Source organism: Stegastes partitus, unplaced genomic scaffold, assembly GCF_000690725.1.
Source record: "Stegastes partitus isolate 25-593 unplaced genomic scaffold, Stegastes_partitus-1.0.2 Scaffold36, whole genome shotgun sequence".
Classification (NCBI taxonomy): Eukaryota; Metazoa; Chordata; class Actinopteri; family Pomacentridae; genus Stegastes; species Stegastes partitus.
The window spans coordinates 228,798-248,582 of NW_007577767.1; the positions used below are offsets into that span (position 1 = coordinate 228,798).

The window sequence follows — 19,785 nt, forward strand, 5'->3', positions numbered from 1 at the left end:
TTCACAGACATAAAGACAATGAAAAGGTTTCTGTCAAAAAGCTCTCTAACTGTCAAGCCTCTGGAACACCTCTTTTAAAAGCTGTTGACAACAAAGCTGTGATTTTTAAATTTATTCAGGGTTTTCCCTGCAATACAAAGGCTTAGACACAGCGCCCAAGTATTTTTGTGGAGCGCCTTGAGCCAAATGAACATAAAAAGGCATTTAAACATATCAGAGTGAATGTAAAAACAACCATCAGAGTTCTATGCAGGGACAAAAAGATAGAATACAAAGAAGGGGATTGATCTGAAATAGAAAAGGGAGGCAGCAGGAATGACGGGCCAATCAACAATCAGTGTTTCAACAAGCCCTCAGTGTTACCTTTCCAGATCCATGGCTCCTGAACATGGAAGGGAGACCTCTGATTAGTGTCTTTACCATTAACTGTATATAAGGACGGATGAATACTCTGTGACGTCATTCATAGGTTTCCTGAAGAGCAGTATGCCAGAAAATTATTTCAAATGTCCCAATATACTGTTCAATGCAGTATGCCAAAAAATACCCGGATGTCCTAGTACATTCAGTCTCATTATGCAGAATGCAAGCCAGCATGCTTTACTGTCTTCTCCTCTGAGTGGTTGAAGAAGTATATAAAGATAGACGTAGCCACCATGGTGTCACCTAATAGTTTGTGTGCCACTGCTTTGAAGCCTTGAGTTTGGGATTTATCCATCACCATCTTGCTCTTTTAAAGCCAGTCGTAACTTGCCTGGAGTGGATGTGATCGACTGCTTGAGGAAACTATGCATAGCAATACAGCAGTGACCTGTCAATCACAAGGTAGCGCCACCCTTAAGCACAGTTTATCGACTATATCACTGTAAGCGGGACCTTGCTTTAATATAAATACTGATTGAGGCCATGAATTCATTAGCAAATGTTTATCAAAGTTTGAAAAAATCAAGTGAGAAGTAGAGTCGTTTTCACAAAGACATCTATACAGTCGGACTTCTTTTTGCAACTCAATAAGTCGCCCCCTACTGGCTGGTAGAAAGAATGTTCGCAACACTTCTTATTCCGGGAAAGCCACTGATGTTGGGGTAGAATGCTTGATGTTGAACCATGTTGACAGACGCTATGTATCAAAGTAACATCCACACAAATGTCAAGACCCAAGGTTTCCAAGGAGAGAGTTGCACTGATGATCAAGAGTGCTTTTGCCAGTCTTCTTTCACTGATATGGTTTAAAACAGCATTTAAAATCAATTTGGAATTTGAATTATATAATTTCAGACCTGTTAGTCAATACCACCAAATCTGGGAAAAATAATCTTATTCTTTTGTTATTGGTTCATAGTCAGAGGAACCTGGCAGAAATCACTGAGTTGATCCACACGGCGTTCTTGGTGCATCGTGGGATAGTGGATCTAAAGGAGTGGACAGTTTCAGACGGCCCGCTGAAGGACATGCAGTTTGGGAATAAGATGGCTGTGCTGGGCGGTGACTTCCTGCTGGCGAATGCTTGTACCGGACTGGCCCAGCTTGACAACACCAAGGTAACCTCTCTGTCAGTAACAAACTGTACCCCTGAGACATATCTGACCTGACATCAGTGATATTAATGAGAAACACCGCTGTCTTAATTTGAACCCTCAGAGGTCGTTACAACCTCACATATCAGTGTCAGTCTTCATCACTACACCTTTTCCCTCACTCGCACGACATCCAGAGTCTCCCACCTGCAATCCTAATACATTCCAGGGTTCCCACTGATCATGTAATTGGATATCATTGATTTTTGGGAGGTATTTCTTTGTTTTTCAAGGCAGAATACCTACTGTGCTACCCTGGTTTTCTTCTTTTTAGTGTAATACTCAGGTGTTCATCTGCAGTATCCTCATGATTTATTTTGCTTGAATTACTGCAGATGGGTATCGCTGTGATGTTTTGCAGTACACTCCTCAGACATCTCCTTGTTGTTAAACAGTGTAGGGTTGTGATTGTGAGCAAGGACTTCGAGACTAGCATTATATCAAAATTATCACTTTGATGCAAGACCTGTCTAAATATGTCGATACCAATACTGAAATGATACCACAGCAAAAAGTAATCTAATAATAAACAAGAAAACATTAAACTTAAAATTCTTTTTTTGTTTTATTTTATTTATTTTTTTTAAATAAGAAGTTTAGTGCACATTTTGTTCACGCAATTTGATTCTGTTGCAGTTGCTCACATTGTTGTGACTGACTCCAACCCTCGTCATTCTACCATTTGGTTTCATCACAGATGTTTGAGCACTAAACATTGACATTTAAAACATTTAAAATTATTTAGATTGTATACTATTTCCAGAGAGCTTATTCTCATTCATTTTCACTTTTAAATGTAATTTGACTAAATAGAAAACTGTAAAATGCACTCAGTGCAGTTTTCTGCCAAGGACATCTATTGACTGGAGTCATTTGTGTTTAGTCTACTTCAGTGAACAACTGCAGTAATAATCCCAGGTTTGTGTTTCATCACCGTGAAGCGCCAGACTTCCAGCTAGTCATTCATCATTTTCTTGCTCACTAAAATTATAGTTGTTTGTTTGCTCTTTCATATATATGGGTCTGTTTTTGATAAATAATTAAAACATTAACATTAATAGGTGGTTTATTGCATATAATTGGATTAAGGTCAGTGTTATTAAAGCTTCTACATGGTATGCAGTAATCTCATGTCCCATATTTAGTATGACATTTCTTCATATTTAAAACCAGATTTCAGTTATTATCCAGCATTTAATAGACCTAATACACCACTACTAAGCGCATTTTGTGGTGAAGATCATTTTTGACCAAAATGTACATTCCATGTTTACTATTACTAATTATAAGTATAAACTAAATAGATGTTGTAGGTCTGCAGGCTTTTAGCTGTTTGTGAGTTACAGTAACATATTTGCCATTACCAGTGTAAGTGCTGCGTTTGCATATGTGGGATGTTTGCTAATTGCCACATCAAACTTCAAAATGAATCACACTTGTTTGACTTATATTTGAGGGCACTGGCATGATGTAATGATGTCATCTGTCATGCTGTCCAGAGGCGAAGACAATAACAGAAGCATACACAGTTGATCAGTCGTACAGTAAAGGATTTCTACATCACAACTTATTTCAAAAATGTTTCCGTCTCCCATTAAGCCAATCATGTTGTTTCTAAAAAGTCAAAAATCATCTAAACGCAAATCTAAGCTTTTTTTTTTTTTCAATTTGCAGAGATTTTATGTTACTTTCTATTAACATTTCCCAATGTAATACTTCAAAATATGCAGGAAGATCACTTATGGCGACACGACTGTTGCTGATTGTTCCTTCTGGTTAGACAATCAACTGACCAATCAGAGCTTAGTAGAGGAGATTTGTTCACTAGTTACCTGGCCAAAAAATAGGTTTTATAGATGTGTGGATGAAATTGATGCAACTGTCCTTTTCCATTGTGTACACATGCAGCTCGTGTTGTACACTTTCCTGTCAGGTTCCTGCTGCTGATCAGCAGTTGGTGGTGGTTTTACAGCATCAGATGTAGCAGTGAACAGGAGAAGAGAAACACTACAAATGTTTTACAAGTTCCAATTTAAAATGTGTTTCAAGATAAGCTTCCCAAATGTGAGAAGGGAAATGTGTTACACGTGTTTATTAGACACACAATGGGCTGTAGCACTTATTGTTATCAGAATAGTTTGAGATAGCATTTTAATAAGTGTTCTAGGGAGCATCTATACTAGTGCGCTGACACATATATCTTTGTCTAGCACCTAGAAGTCATTACATGGATGTGCGTGCTATTTGCGGCAGAACAGTTTGTCCATGAGGCACCTTACAGTGAAATGTTCCAAGCAAGCACTGCCACAGCTTCCAGGTAAACTACTGTTACATCATTAGAATGGAAAGATCACTCACTGCTGATTAGTCAGAGCAGTACAAAACAAAATACTCTCTGTCCAAACAAGAAATACATTAATACTATTGTTGTTTTTGTTGGTGTTTTTTAAATCTTTGATTATGTGAGCAGACATTGCTTAGGAAGGGTCACAAACCAGGACATTTAGGAACCAATGACACAAGTGGGATAGGATCTTTTCTTTTAATGGCCTGTTATCATACTTTTGTGCAGTTGACTCCATTGCACAGTAGTATTGCTATGTAAAACACATCACTCCTTACCTGGGAGACATGGGTGTTTACAGCAGCGTATGCAAGGTTACATAAACATGGAAAAGTCCCAGTCTCAGAGGAATCTCATACCAGAACATTCAGCCAGTCATACACAAGCTCAGACATTTGATGGCCTGCAGCCTGCTTTATGTTGCGTAATGTGGTCAGGAGACACCATTGACATGTACACCATAGGAATCCTTCTGATTAAGTTTTCAGCTTTGCCCATTTGTGTGGTGGTGGTCTTGTAAGTTCACCACAGATCCTATCTGCTACGTAGCCTGGTAACCCCTCGCTGACAGATGCTGTCATCACGCTGCTCTGTCAGAATGCGGTTGCCTGAGTGGATCAAAATAACCATGTCCCCCCGTGCCATCCGCCGGACCAGCCCTTATCGCCTTCCCTACCGCGTCTTTTTCAGCACACACAGTCTAGGTTTATGTCTGCTCCATGGCAGCCGAGAGACAGCCTCCCAACAATATGATGTAAGCGGTATCCATGGTGCTTCTTGTGAGAGGAACATAGCGGGAGTTGCAACGAGCCAACATTTCCTTTTTAAATTAAAGATAATTCTAAAGGTGTGGCGTTTCCTTTACAGTGCTAATTGGCTTTCATCAGGATTTGTCTCTGTGACTGTTCTATGAGGGATAATTGTCACTCTGTGGCTAAGCTACAAATTACAGTAATGGAACTGACACTGTTGTTTCCCTGGAAGATGAAGAAAAACACAGTGAGAATGAAATGATGGCAGATCTGCTGATGACTTGAGCTAATGATGATTTAATCATGTTAAGTGCGCATTCAAGCCAAGCAACTCGGAATTGATTGAAATGAACGTTTGGAGCTTCTTTTGCTGTGGCATCTTTCATTTTCAAGGTGAGAAGAATGCCATTCATACTGAGCTGGTACTAAATTACCACACCGCAATGCTTGAAACTATTAACCTTGTTTTTGTACCCCCAAATACACCTGCAATGCTGTTTGTAAAGAACATGAACGTAATCTGAAGCAACCACAGGAAACGTCCCCTATGTGAAAGTTTTTAAGGGTATTAAAGAGATGGACATCTGATAGCCAGCAGTTACTCATGTTTGAAAAGGTTAGCAAAACAAAATGAACTGAAGGGAAACCACACCACAGTGTGCACTGATGCTTATATTTTCAACCTTTTTTCATGTGTTCATTGGTATCAACACAGAGTTAATTAGATCATTGCAAACAGCACAGATGAGTCCATCATGCTTAGCTAAACTGCAAGAATGAGATTTGTCGTGATGGTCGGTCCTGACAAAAGTTGAAAATGCAGAAGCTTCATAAAAGTAGAATTTATGACAGAGTGGTTGTGTTGGATTGAAGAAGATTTCACACGTGTAGCAATAAAGTGTTTGGTGTGTGCATATGTGGTAGTGTACGTTTTTTTTCATATGATGCTGGATGCATCTCACTGTTACAATAAGTACATACAGACACAATGATCTAGCCTGTTACTGTTAACCTATTCTCACAGGACCATTATGATGTAGCACCTGGGCTACAGGTATAGAGCAGAACAGCATTTCATTTGCTTTGAAACTGGAGGGTTCTGATGGCAGTAGCTCAGTGAATTAAGATGTGCCTGAAGCTGTAGAAGAGGAATCTGGTTTTGTGCCATACATGAATCAGATCACTTAGTCCTCAGTAGAACCAGAGCATGAGATTGACAAACCCACTTTCATTTGAGCCAATTATCAGCCGAAGACCAGTTAGGACTCATGAAAGAATCTTATATAGTACCTCAGCTGCTTCAGTCTGGCCAACTGTGGCTCAGGTAGAGCAGGTTGTCCACTGATCACAAGGTTAGTGGTTTGATCTCTGACTGCCTCTGCATGAAAAAGTGTCCTTGGGCAAGACACTGACACTGAAGTTCCGATGGCAGCTCTGTCACCATTGGTGCGTGAGTATGTGTGTGAATGGGTGAATATGAAACATTGTAAAGCATCGTAAAGGTAGAAATGTGTTATATAAGTGCAGACCATTTACCATATAATCCTACTCTTAGAAATCCCTGCATAAAAAGTTCTCCAAGACAGATTTCCAACTTAGGAAACCTGAAGCTCACAAATGACAACTCTCCTCAAAAACATTGGCGTTCGGGTTCTACCACTGCCAAAAGATAATAATAAAAGTCCTAAGTTTGTATAGAATCAGAACTGCTTCAGGTGAAAAACCTGGATTGGAATGTTGGATTTGTCAGATCTGTCCATCCACTTTTAAGTGCAAAAAGTGGAGCTATGCCTCTTAGCATAGTAACCACATTGCAATAACAACAAATCATGTGGTTGTAATCAGTGACTAATGTACTCACTGACTTCAGTTTGTAGGTGTCATTCTGAGAAGATACAGTGCGCCATGTGCAGTATAGACATATATGAATGTATTGGTCTACATTACAAAACTGAGAAGAAAATTACATAAATGACTAAAAACATGCTTGATTGTCTTTGTTATTGTTAATAATATGCCCTTTAAAGGTTACAAGGACTATGGTTTTGATACGTGACTTAATTAAGGCCTGAAGGCCTTAGGCATGTAAAGATTCAAAGATTTGAGAGACTGTTTGATCCTCTATGCTAATTCCCCGTTTTGAACTCTAGACGTGCAGGTTGTAAGGCAGGCTTACTGTTTAATGTTTAGGTCTGTCTATAGAGTCGAGAGAAGACATTTTTTGCAGACTGACTTCATGTGATGAGTAAACTTAACTTCATGAATAAAATTACTGGTATACCCCTTTAAAGGCTGCGTCCAGGTTTAGCTGTTTAGCATGAAACAAAAAAAATCCTACAAATATATTGTTGCAGTTTTCTAATTACCCCAAGGCAAATGCAATAAAGGCTGTAAGAGAGTTCCTTTTCGCTCATTAAAATCTGCTAATTGCCTGATATTTATAGCCCTGTAACAGCCAAACTGAGTGCAGTTTGACTCTGATATTAAAAGCTGACAGCCTGCAAAACAATTAATTGTCTGTATTTTTTTGCAGTGTGCGTGTGGTCACCGTACCACATCCTTTTAATACACATCCTTGCAGCTTTCGAAGTTTGTCTCATAACCCAGACTTATTTTCTTTTAAGGCAGTGAGAGCAATGGAGATTATGTGTCGTGGCCTTGAGAGGAAACCTATGCCGCTACTTGTATAAACTGTAAAGTAATCTCAGCGTGGAGCTCCGGTTTCTCCCCCCTCGCAGACCTGTCGGCAAAACACGATCTGGCTAGATTTGGGAATGGAGTAAGGGGGAGGCAGGGAGAGAGCTTATCTGATACTTTCCAAAAAAAGACCCCCTCTAGCCCCCACTTCCCAAGGCAGGCCAGGCAGAGACACCACATCTGGTAATACTGTAGGCACATTGTCCTTCCAGGTCTGTGGGCGAAGCTCGGGTTTCCTCAATATTTTCCCCTGGTGGATTCAGTTACCCAAAGGGCACTGCGGGGCTGACGGAGCAGCCAGCGTCACCAGACTTTTCTGATGAACCAAGGATGTCTGGGATGAGCTGAAGGAGCTCTAAATTTAACCTCATTCATCTGAACTGTACAGGCGTGGCCTCGGCTCCTCTGTCCACGCTGTTGTGTTGCTGTGAATGAAGAACAGAGAGCTTGACTTCAGATTGTTACTCATTCATTAGATCCAGACATAAATAATCACTTTCCAACTTGCAGCCTCTCTTTTGGTGCTTGTTAAGGGGGCTGCTTGTGTTTCTATCAGCTAAAATGTAGTCATGCATGCCCCCTGTAAGAGGAAATGGGCAACTGCAGTCTTAAACGATTAGAACTCAGCCACTGGACACTAAGAGACATCTTTCAAGTTTTTTTTTTAAGTTGTTGCACTTTTTTAATTGTTTTTTTTTTCAATGTTTTCGCTGTGTATTGATTTAGTTACTGGGCAGAATATAGCCTGGTTGCAGATGTCATGGTTGGACTTTGACTTAAGCCAAATTTCCTTATTGCGTTAGTTTTCCACTTCTGCAGAACCGCAGCCTTGTATACCTATAAGCCATACCCAGAAGTACTAAGTGAAATTAATCTTTAAATAATTAGCGTATTTGAGAAAAATTGGAGAAAAGCGGACCCTGAGGTCAGATCATCACTCAAAAACCTTGTTAACCCCTCCGCTCTCTCTGGACACCTACTTAATTCGTCTCACCATCTGCCTTTTAGCTCCATTTCAGCCCCTCAGACCAGACTGATACCCGATCTCTCAACTGGACTCCTCTATAAATACAAAGTATAATGAATGAAGGCGAGTCTGTTTGTGCTTCGTGAAATCGCCAGAAGCTCCCCTATGCACTGATAATGAGCAGCTGAGTTGCACTTCACCTGGCTTCCAGCACATCTCACCTCGGATTAATTCTCCAAACCAGCTGTTCAGATCCAAACCCTGGTGGCTCGCTCTTCAATCAGGGGAGAAATTGTGGTTTTTAATCACAAATGTCATGGATGAACTGAGTAGCGTGTCAGTTTTGATCAACCTCATTTACATCGACATTTTAGGAGTTTAATCGGCGCCGTTAGCCAGAGTGATTTCTAATGAGGGAGAGACTTAGCAGTTTACTGCCTGAGCCTGAGGCACTTAGACAGGTCAAGTAGCTGTTGGTGGACATGTTGACTGTTGTGCAGATCAAACCTGTAATCTGTGGCTCAAAATATGGTCTTCTGCCTCCTTTTGCTTTGATAAAGGCTTTGCACATTCTTGGCATTCCCTCAGCCAGCTTCATGAGGTCGTCACCTGGAGCTTTTCCAACATTCCCTACATAGAAGTTGGCTGTTTTTCCTTTACACTTCGATCCAACTCATCCCAAAGCATCTCAGTTGGGTTTAGGGAGGTGACTGCAGAGGCCAGATCATGAGATGCAGCACTCCATCACTCTGTTTCTTGGGCAAACTGCCCTTCCAGAGGTGTTTTGGCTCATTGATCGTACCACTGAGCCCAGTGACATCAACAGTGCCACCAGCAAAGCCCGTCCACACGATCACAGCTCCTCCTACCTGCACCACCATAGCAACCACTCATGCTGTTCACCCTCTCCGAGTCTCACAAAGAAACCAAAAATCTCACATTTGGATTCAAAGTCCAGATTGGCACTGGAATAATGTCCAGTTCTAGCATTTCTTGGTCCAAGCAGCTTGCTTCTTTTTCTGTCTCCCTCAGTTGTGTTTTCTCTTTGCAGTTATTCCACCATAAAGCTCTGATTCACACAGTCTCCTCCCATCAGTTGACTTGAGATGTGTCTGCTGTTTAAACAGTAGGAAGCATTGATGTGGGTTGTAATCTGAGGTGTTGGTAACTGTTGATTTCTGAGGCCATGAACCTCAAAGTTCTTGAAATCTTCCAGAGTGACTGACTTTCATGTCCGAAAGTAATGATGAGCTGCTGTTTCTCTGAGCAGTTCTCACCATAATATGCTTTTCTACAGAAGATGAAAAGGGATATTTGCTTCACAGTACCTTGGGACAACAAAGCTGATGGTCTTAATTGCATTAAAAGGGCATGAAACTGCACCAGTTAACTTTTGACAAGGTTCTTGTGTTAAGTGGAAACCATTCCAGACTGACAATGTGGTCTGTCTTATTTATGGTTCATAGATACATATCAAAAAAAGCAGATGTAAGACCATCAGACAGGATTTTGTATCACTGAGTTGAACAATACTAGAGCCCACAAGGCGATTTAGCTAACTTTGTATTAATAATTTCTTGGAGAATAATTATCATTTTGTGTGAATGTAGAATAATAAATTAAAGAGAAAAGTCATAGTTGAATCATCCATCTATGTTTGAATTAATTCTGCTATTACAGGCAGGAAAGCCTGTACTTGTTAGGTTTTTTAAAAGTCGATCCATCTTTCTTGATACATGATGTAATTTAGCTTATTGCCATTGTTTTGTTACAATTCTACAGTACATTTCATATGTTATTTTATGTTCTCAATATGTAACCGATGTCCTGAGTCAATTAAACAAAATAACATGATCAATATAAGCATGTTATTTTGTCCTCATAATGTCTAAAAGCAAATTTCTTTGTCTGTGTTTGGCAGGTTGTGGAACTGATCTCTAGCGCCATTGGTGATTTGGTTCAAGGAGTCTATTATGAAAATTTCAACAACATTGAGGTAAATTATTTATTCTCCTTCTTACATCCAAATGAATTAAATTTCTCACAAGAACAGCAGCTAAAAATAGTGCCCATCAAATTATCTATTTGCTACTGTCTGAGTCACATGTTCTAAAAACTGCAGCAGCTTGTAGAAAACGACACAGCTTTTCAAGAATAGATATCTAGTCTATCAGTCTGTGACCAGTTTTGATAGATTTGAATATTCAGTAGGAAAGAATGAGGTTAAAGGAAAGCAAAGGAAGTCAGAAAGAGCTGAAAAACAGACTGTAGTTTATGGTCTTTTCATGGAATTTGTTGGTTAAAGGAAAATATAGCAACACCGGCATCGTTTTTTTAGGAAGTTAATAAAATTATAGTGTGGCGGAATTGCTTCAATGGCCATAGGAAAACAGCTTTGCTCAGTTTTGGGGCCTTTAGATCACGATTTGGCTCCTGCTGTGAGCAGTGTAGAAGGTAAATGCTTCCTCGCGATTGGTTCTGACACGAGGCACTACCAGCGGACTATTAATGTGAAAAAAGCAAGACATCCTAATAAATAATGAATAAAAAAAGAGGCTTTCTTTATTCAAATTGACCACAGTGCTGTCAAGTAGCAGTGAGCAAGAGTTTCCTTTAATTACGCTGTGCTTTTAGGTTCTGTGCTGAATTTACAAATAGTTCATTTTTACCAGCAGTGTTGAAAGTAAAGCAACACTCCAACTCTGACCAAATTTCATTATTTTTTCTGTCGTCTGTTTATTTGGAAAAAATGCCATATGTATAATTGACTTTTACAGCATTTTTTTTGCAATGTTCAAAAAATATCAACATGTCCCAAACTCTGTTCTGTTCAACCTTGCTCCACCTGTGTTACATTTTAGGATTTGCGTGACTTTTGCAGATTAAAGAACAAATTTAAAGTTTGTAGGGCTTAGGAGTGGTTTTCTGCTCTGGCTGTGCATCCCTCTCTTCGAAATAGGTGAAGAACTTGTGGGAAATAACTGCGTTAAATGTGCTGTTACTCACTGGTGCACAAGCAATTACATGCTCAAAAATAAAGTCACTGAGCAAGGAGGGGTTGTTTTGATTGAGGAGCCGTGAGGTGCTCTGTGGGAACTTTGAAGCTGTACAGTAGAAGCAGTGAAAGCTCAGGCCTGCCGTGTCTGCCTCTCTTTGCTCTGCAGGAGAACGGTCTCATCAGTGGCGTCAACGTGGCGCAGTGGGAGGAGCAGATTTTCCTGTCGCACGGGGCGCTCCTCGCCAAGAGCTGTCAAGCTGCGATGGAGCTCGCCGGACACGACAAGGAGTCCCAAAGACTGGCCTACAAGTATGGCAAACACCTATCTCTGGGCCACAAGGTGAGTAAACCCACCCACTAAGTGTCTAATACCAGTAAGGTTGTTGGAGAGATAAATCAATAGCAGTCAACTGCCATGACAGCGCACTGCTTTTCATGATATTCCCAACTGAATTTCAAGTGACGGAGTGCAACAAGCATACACCGTACTCTGACCAAGATAAAACAGTTGGGGTAATTGTACATGACAGGTTTCTGCATTTGTGTTTTGTCTTTTGCTCACCAGGGAAAATGTGATGTCACATATTTGTGAACACAAATCAACATCGAAATATCAGGGAAGTTGAAGAACTAACTTTTACTTAAACTACACTCATGGAGTCATGATGCAGCATGATTGCGTTCATTTTGTGGATTTTGTTGAAAGAGAATTCTGGGTCATTTCAACCTGGTATATTACACATTAACTTATCCATTGTGGCTCTGTGGGTCATGCTACAGACATGTGACAGATTAAAAGAAAGGCCAGAGCTTATGATTCACATAGTTTTAATAATAATAATAATAATTCATTTTATTTGTATAGCGCTTTTCAAAAACTCAAAGACGCTTCACAGGATAAAAGCAACGAAATAAAAGCGTTAAACAACAAGCAATAAATACAAAGGTTGACAGTATAAAAATACAGCAAACAGGTGAAAAAAATAAAATATATAAAAAACAAACAAAACAACAACGAAAAAGTAAAGTTTCATATTTAAACCATTCAGTGACCAGTCATGCCCTAAGGATGGGTATTGTGACCCTGGAAGAGACCACTCCCATCAGGATTGAAATGTTTCATCACAGGATAAAGGTGATGACTATTGATTTGCAGTGACTCCTCCCCACAGCACAACAGAGTCACTGAATCTCCTCCCTGTAAGGGTCAAGGATTCACGTTTTGTCTTTAATTTATCACCCATCAGACTTTGCACTCTCCACCTCTGGCAGAGTTACAATAAACCAGAATGAGTGTCCCGATAGCGCAACAGGTTGAGCGGGTGACCCATTTAAAGGGGCTGTAAGTCCAAGATGCACTCCCAGTCGAGTCCAACTCTCAGCTCATTTGCTGCATGTCCCTCCACCTCTCTTCTCCCCACGTTTCCTGTTTCTCTCTCCACTGTCCTCTACAATAAAGGCAGTAAAACCAAAAAAAATCTATCCATCCATTATATATACATCGCTCAATCTTTGCTAGGGTCATGGGGGGGGCTGGAGTCTATCCCAGCTGACGCAGGGCGAAGGCAGGGGACACCGTGGACAGGTAACCAGTCTATCTCAGGGCTACACTTAGAGACAGACAACCAAGCACACTCACATTTACACCTACGGACAATTTAGAATCACAAATTAACCTCAACATACTGTGGGAGGAAGCCGGAGAACCCAGAGAGAACCCAAACTCCATGCAGAAAGATTCCGGGAGTCCTAACTGGGACGCGAACCAGAGACCTTCTAGCTGTGCGGTGACAGTGTTAACCACTGATCCACCTTGCAGTCCAGGCCAAAAGAAATAAAAATAAAAACATTAAAAATAAATGAATAAACCAGACCGATCATTTCCATAAAACACAATTGTGATGTTTTTCGCTATCTTTAATGTTGATAGTTGCTAATTAAGTCACAATTATGTCACGCTATAGAGAAATAGCCATTTTAGGCATCTGTTTAAAGAAAGCCAAGCTATTTGTATGCTGTTCAAATGCTCTTTTAGAAGAAAGACAAAAGCAAATAAGAGAAGGAAAACTGTCCAATGTCTGATTGACAGAAGAACAGATTGATGAAGCCAGCAGTGTTGTGTATTCCATGTCTGAAAAGGGCTGAAGAGACAGACAACTGTGCACTCTCACACTCACATCTCCAGCTAATTGAGATTTACCAGTTAACCTACCATGCATGTCTTTGGACCGTGGGAGAAAACCAGAGCACCTGGAGAAAACCCGCACAGGTGCAGGGCAAACATGAAAACCGTTGTACAGAAAGGCCAACCAGCACGATCACATCCTTCTGTCTCAGTGACAGTTCTAACCGCTTCATCACTGTGCCACAAAAATACGTTTTTTCTGAGGTTAGATATAGTCTTTGATGTTTTTCTGTACTGAAACTTTGTCCCTCCTGACGAACAGACTTCCTTTTTTCGACCGCGATCAAGTTAAATCAAAGTAAAAGAATAAATGTGCAGCAGACAAGCTATTGATCTACATGTAGCAGAAGTGTCTTCTTTTTCCTCCTCTGCTTGGATGAATAATTGGCCCTACTTTAATTTAACAATATTATGTCTTTTCATCAAATGCTTCACACTGTAGCTGGTTTGACGCACAAAAAAATAAGGTTGAAAGGGAACAAGGTGATGCATTTTTACTAAAGTACAGATGAAATACGGGGAGCATTAGATTTAAGTGCCTTATTATTCTAACATCAGAGGTAGACATTAAAATGTGGAAACGGGACGAAGGTTGATTTGTTTCTAGCTAAAAAGTCATTAGAATGTAATGATAATGCACAAGGTAATGCAGATGCTCAAACATTTTTTAAGGTTCAGAGGTTTTCAGCTGAGTCTTATTGGTGCGAGTCTAGAAGTCATTCATAATGATGGTACTCACCATGCTGCATCCTCCTGCTGAGGCTCCCTGTAGCTGCCTGTCTGCAGGCCTCAGTGGCTACAGGGAATCTCAGCATGGGAGAAAGCAGAAATGAGGTCTTTGAAGGAGAACCATCCTCATCAGGCTAGCTGTGTCTTCCACCAGCCTGTTCATCGTGCTGCTCATTAACAGGGTCACTCAGAGTGTAGGCAGGCAAAAAAGTATCCTCAACCATTTTCACCACTGAGTTGGTTTAATTGGTATCCTGGAAGTTACAAAGTAGAATCTCAGCTGGATTGACTCCTTGTTGACAAATGTTCTTTCCTCTTCTGCAGCTGAACTCTGACCTGCAGCCGTTTGTGAAGAGCGACATGGGAGAGCCGGTGTCGTTCAGCATGAGCGCCGCCCCGGTGGTTTTCCACCGTCAGATCGTCGGCCAGGAGAGGTGGCATCAGCAGCTGCAGCAGGTACGGAGGATGACCACGACAGTGGCTTGATTTATCGTGTTCATTATTGTAACAGAATCTGTCTGTTCCTGGTGATTCAGGCAGGGTTACATATACGGTCCAGACACAGTGTCAGCTTCATTTTGCGTAAGGATTACATCAGTTTTTAAAGAGCTGTGTGGGAGATAGAAAGTTTTTAACGCAGTGTTTTTTAAAAGGGTTCAAAAGTAATTGGACACTTGGCTAATAAATGTGTCTGTGTCATTTCGGTGTTTGTTCATCCATAAAAGAGCCGTGAACACATGACCTAGTTCAGTGAGCGTTTAGATCGATCCGTCAGTGTGAGAAGTAAAGAGGTGACTGTGCACATAAAGAAGATAATAATGAGGCACAGAAAGAGACCAGTTGGGCTTTGAAAGAAGCACACAGGAAAGACTGTTTTGTTTGCACGGTGAAGGAAAAACCCTGTCAGATATGTGGGCATACATGTTGCTTCTCACCAGTCAAGGGAATGCTTTATCACCAGAGCCTCAGAGGATTCAGGCCAGACTCCCACTCAACCTTAAAAACAGAAAGGCAGGTTAAAGTTGGCAAAAACAAAATTCTTGTTCTGGAACTAAATTTAATCAGGTCAAAGACAGACTAAAGACAGAGAGACCCTACAACAAGCAAGAGCTGAAGTCTAGAAGAGCATCATTGGGGAAGAATTAACCCACCCGCTGATGTCTGTGGGTCAAGAAGACACTGAGTGTTAAGGTTTTAACAAAAAATATTAAATATGATCATTTGGTTTGACATGTTTATTTGTCTAATTACTTTTGAGACTCTGAACTTTGACAACTATGTGTTAAAAGGACTACATCTTCCTGATGTAAACCTGCTTAAATTAAAGCTGAGACTTACCACTTTGATTTAGTGTCCATTATTATATTTCACATTAACTATGCTTAAACTCATCAAATACAGAGTTCTAAGCTGAACTCATACGTCTTCTAGCAGTTAAAGTGTAAAAGGTGTGCTTTAAAATTAAATAAAGCCTTTGTTGGAGTTTGCTCCTTGTATAGAACTAGAATTACTGTCTCGCAGCTGCAAACCAATGACAACCAGTCAAACTGCAGATTACATTTATATCTGTCCAGATTTCACCTTTAACTTTTAGGGTTTTAACAATTTAATCCTTTCAGACATTTATGTAAAATTATGTCAGAATTCGTACATGAATTCTTGAGGTACGGCCAGAAATGTGTTTTGTGGGGTGACGATGACCTTTGACCAAATTTAATCAGTTCATCCTTGAGTGTAAGTGAGCGAAAGTTCCTCCAGGTCTTTAAGAGCTACTGCTTTCACAAATTCATCAGACGGATATCCCGAAAGCATAAATGCCTTTTTTCTTAGTGTGTTGCCAGCACAGCTACATAAGAATCCTAATATATTGGGGAACGAATATATATTTGAGATATGAGAAAATGATTCCACCTCTTCCTTGGTCTGTTCCTTCATTAAACATTTTTCCGACGTGTTAATGGTCTGAATCTCTAGGTCTAAGTTCACAATGGATGCTGTCATGATGGCTATGTCCATCTTGCATATATAGTTCGTCACACAAATAGTTAGCATGTGCCAAATTTATTGCCCCTCTCGCTGGAGACGATTTGCATCTAGATCTGATTATATGTTGGATAATTTGACAATTGTCAAATGAAGACAGTGTTGAATCTTGAATTGCATCAGTGTTGCACTGCAGTGTCTGCTACAGAAGCAGCGGGAGTGTAGTTGTTGAACGATTGCATTCCAGTTCGCAAACAGAGAGATTTTGTTGCCTTTGTGGGTTAAAGCAACCAGTGTTTACATGAATCCAGGAAACCATGCTGTTTATTTGATGAAACGCTGAAGATGCTATTATGACAAATGTGCACAATAAAATATGTCTAATTGTTTTTTAAATGGATGTTAACAAAACGTATACCCATATTAAGGTTAACAAAATGAATGACATTTCATACCAGGTCCAAAAGGGCACGCAGGTCTGGGTGAAGAGGAGTATATGGGTGGAGGGACCATTTTCTAAGTTGTGACCCGATTTGAAGCTCACATGGACAGAATATAGCAGGATGGATAGCTGAGCTATCCACAGAGATTTTTTTAAGACAGAGGATGCTAAAGAAAGAAAAGGAAGTTTGCAGGACTGTTGACTAAATGACCCTTGATCCAGAAAAAGATTCTGTAAATGTTACTTGCATAACAGGTGTACTTAAGTGGTTTAGGGTTGGATCAGTTCAGTCCATCAAAACTGAAAGTGTTTTTGCACTCCGTATCTTGGTTGGTTCAGTGCTTTATTTTAGTGATAACTTATCAGAAGATGGTCAAATGACAAGCGTGCTATCCTCAAGATCTGGACTTCATGTCCGTCACAATGTGGATTAATAGTGAATGAATGTCAGCCTCAAGACTACTTTTTTATTTTCATTTTGACCTCACTTGTAAAAAGTGTTTTCAGGACACAACAGCAGGTTTTAAAAATAAGTAATTGATTTTGTAGTTTGTACTTGTTTCATGCAGATTTTTATTGTTTTTATTTTTGTATTTGTTGTGTTTTCCGTATTATAGATGGACAGAATTACAAGCTAGAATTTTAGATCTTGTACATAGAAATGTGCTGCTTTCGAATTTAGTTTCATCAAGTCGTACCTTTAACAGTCAATAAAAAGTTGGGGAGCATCATGTTAAAACAGCCTCAGAACCCTTGGTAATTTAACTCACTTTTTTTCTTCTCTTCAAGGCGAAAACTTTAGGAAACCAAATGGATTACTCAAAGGTAAGCACGCTGCTTTATATATTCCTCTATTCACAATCTGCCTCTTCAGTGAGCTATGAACTCTTAATTAACCCTTAATTCACAACGTACACAAATGTTACTCTTACTGCTTCTCGAGGTCTTTGTTGCTTTTATGCTACATTTCATTCATAATTTCAGAAAATTATGGTGTCAGTCTCTAAGATGGCCATATTTTCCTTTGTTGTATTTCACCGTTTCCCCTCTTTTACTGTCTGGCACTGCATCTGACAGAGGCATCAAAGAGAAACAGGATGTCTTTTCACTGTAACCTAAATCAAAGTTGAGAAACGAGCTTCCCAAAGTCAATGTGTGAAGCAAGAAGGGGACCGATAGGGGTGCAAAAAGAGACTGAAGTTCCAGAGGAGGGGTCTGATGGTGTTGGGAGGGAGGTGGGGTGGTTATCTGGTCCCGTCTGAAACGAGAGCAGGAAGGATTAGTTACCAAGGCCTATTTGTGGAGGAGACACTGAGGCTCTGAGACAGTGGCATTGTGAGAGAATCTCCTTCAGCAGACCTGCCGAAAAGGGGACGTGGAGAGAAGTTTGCGGGGAAGGAGAGTTGAGGGGACACGAGGAGGAAAGCTGAGAGCGAGATAGGGGAGGAAAGTGAGATTTTGGGGAGGATAAAGCACAAAAACTTTGCAATGATTCAGCTCAAAGATAGGAACGCATAACAATTAGAGCAACTACCTGTATGTTTATCTACAAATCCACATGATGTAGCATCTGCCATCATCCCATTAACTCTGATAAATGACAACAAATGTTTACTGAAACTCCCCTTTTGTACTGTTGTGCTTTCAATCTATTAGTCTTTCATTCCCAAGTCGCACCACCACCACCAACCCCACCCAAAAAAACAAACATTTTAGTAAACAACTTTGCCAGCTGTAAATCTGATCATTATGGAAGAGAAATGGGGCCCCAGGTTGGGTTGGGCTGGATATTGTTTGAAGACATTAATATTTGGGCTTTACTAATATAAAAATCTGACTATATGAAAGAAATGAGGATGGCCATCGTTTTCCAGGAGCTTCACTGAGACATAATTGCAATTTCAGTTTATGTAAATACGTAAAAAACTTCAATAGATTGATAATATGGTGAGTAGAAAAATCTCTGTCTTTGGCTCTTAAAACCAGGAGGTTTAGCATGTAGCTGACAGATGCTGAGCCTGCTGGGAGGTTGGAAGCTTGTGACTGACTGAAATATGAACAGTCATCAGTAACAACACTTCTAGAGGTCAAACAGCTATCAAATCTGATATTGAACATTGACTGTATATAAAAGATGGACATAGGGTTGTGACTGGGTTGTGGACGACCATTTTGAAGTTAGAAATTGGCAGTTGCCATCTTGCTCTTTTAAAACTGGACATATTGAACAATTGGATCTGACTGACTGACCTAAAACAGACAAATTTATTGTCTTTTTTACTTCAAACGGTACCAAAATTTACTAATTAAACAACATGCTGTATTCGATAAGTCTCGAAACTAGCAATTACAGCCATAAACTCATTCGGGAAAATGTATTTTGATCAGGTATGAAGTAGGGTCATTTTCTCAAAGACATCTTTACAATCTGACTGCCTTGTTGAACTATAGGAGTTGCCCCCTAGTGGATGCTAGAAAAAATGCAGGTTGAAGACTCCTCTACGTTGTCTTCCATCAGATTCGAAGGCTGCGTTTGTCTTTCCGATACAGTCGGTGTTCTCTATTTGTAGTCGATGCTCCTGTATTCGAACAATGTTTCTGCCCATGGATGTGTCTGATTGGTTACATGTCACAAATAACAGTCTATCGACACCTAAGGATAAATGCTGAAAAGTTCTCTTTTAATTAAACAGATATAAAACAAGGTTGAACATAGCTTTTCAAATTTTGTGTTGGAGTTGGTATCATTCTAAATTTTGACCCCAGCATTTTCATTTGTGTTGCATCACTTCAAGGTATCATTTAGTTGGCTCCTTAATTTCTAATGATCAGTATAGACTCTATAATAACCATACTAGTCAACACTTAAACACTACTATGGTGAAAAAGGACATTGAGGGGGGGAAAAACTCTAAATGTGCTTTTTTAGTGAGTGATGCTGATCCTATTTTACACCCAGCTTTCTCACATACACAGTGTAAATTGTTCTCATGTGCTACACCTGAATATCGATGACACCACATTACACAGGAGGGATTTGAAGCTGTGAAGGCAAAGAGTCGTGTTTAGGAGCATGTCGGAAGCACAGGATGTAGAACTTATGAGGCTACC

At 40.1% G+C, this 19,785-nt stretch overlaps 1 protein-coding gene across 1 annotated transcript in view; it reads left to right on the forward strand.

The window, feature by feature from the left end:
- The window catches only part of pdss2 (prenyl (decaprenyl) diphosphate synthase, subunit 2), a 38,262-nt gene that overhangs the window by 15,800 nt on the left and 2,677 nt on the right, over positions 1–19,785 (forward strand). The window contains exons 3-7 of the mRNA XM_008301826.1: positions 1,343–1,541; positions 10,259–10,333; positions 11,502–11,675; positions 14,574–14,705; positions 17,464–17,499. Coding sequence (XP_008300048.1) covers positions 1,343–1,541; positions 10,259–10,333; positions 11,502–11,675; positions 14,574–14,705; positions 17,464–17,499 — 616 coding nt within the window. The remainder of the gene's footprint in view (positions 1–1,342; positions 1,542–10,258; positions 10,334–11,501; positions 11,676–14,573; positions 14,706–17,463; positions 17,500–19,785) is intronic.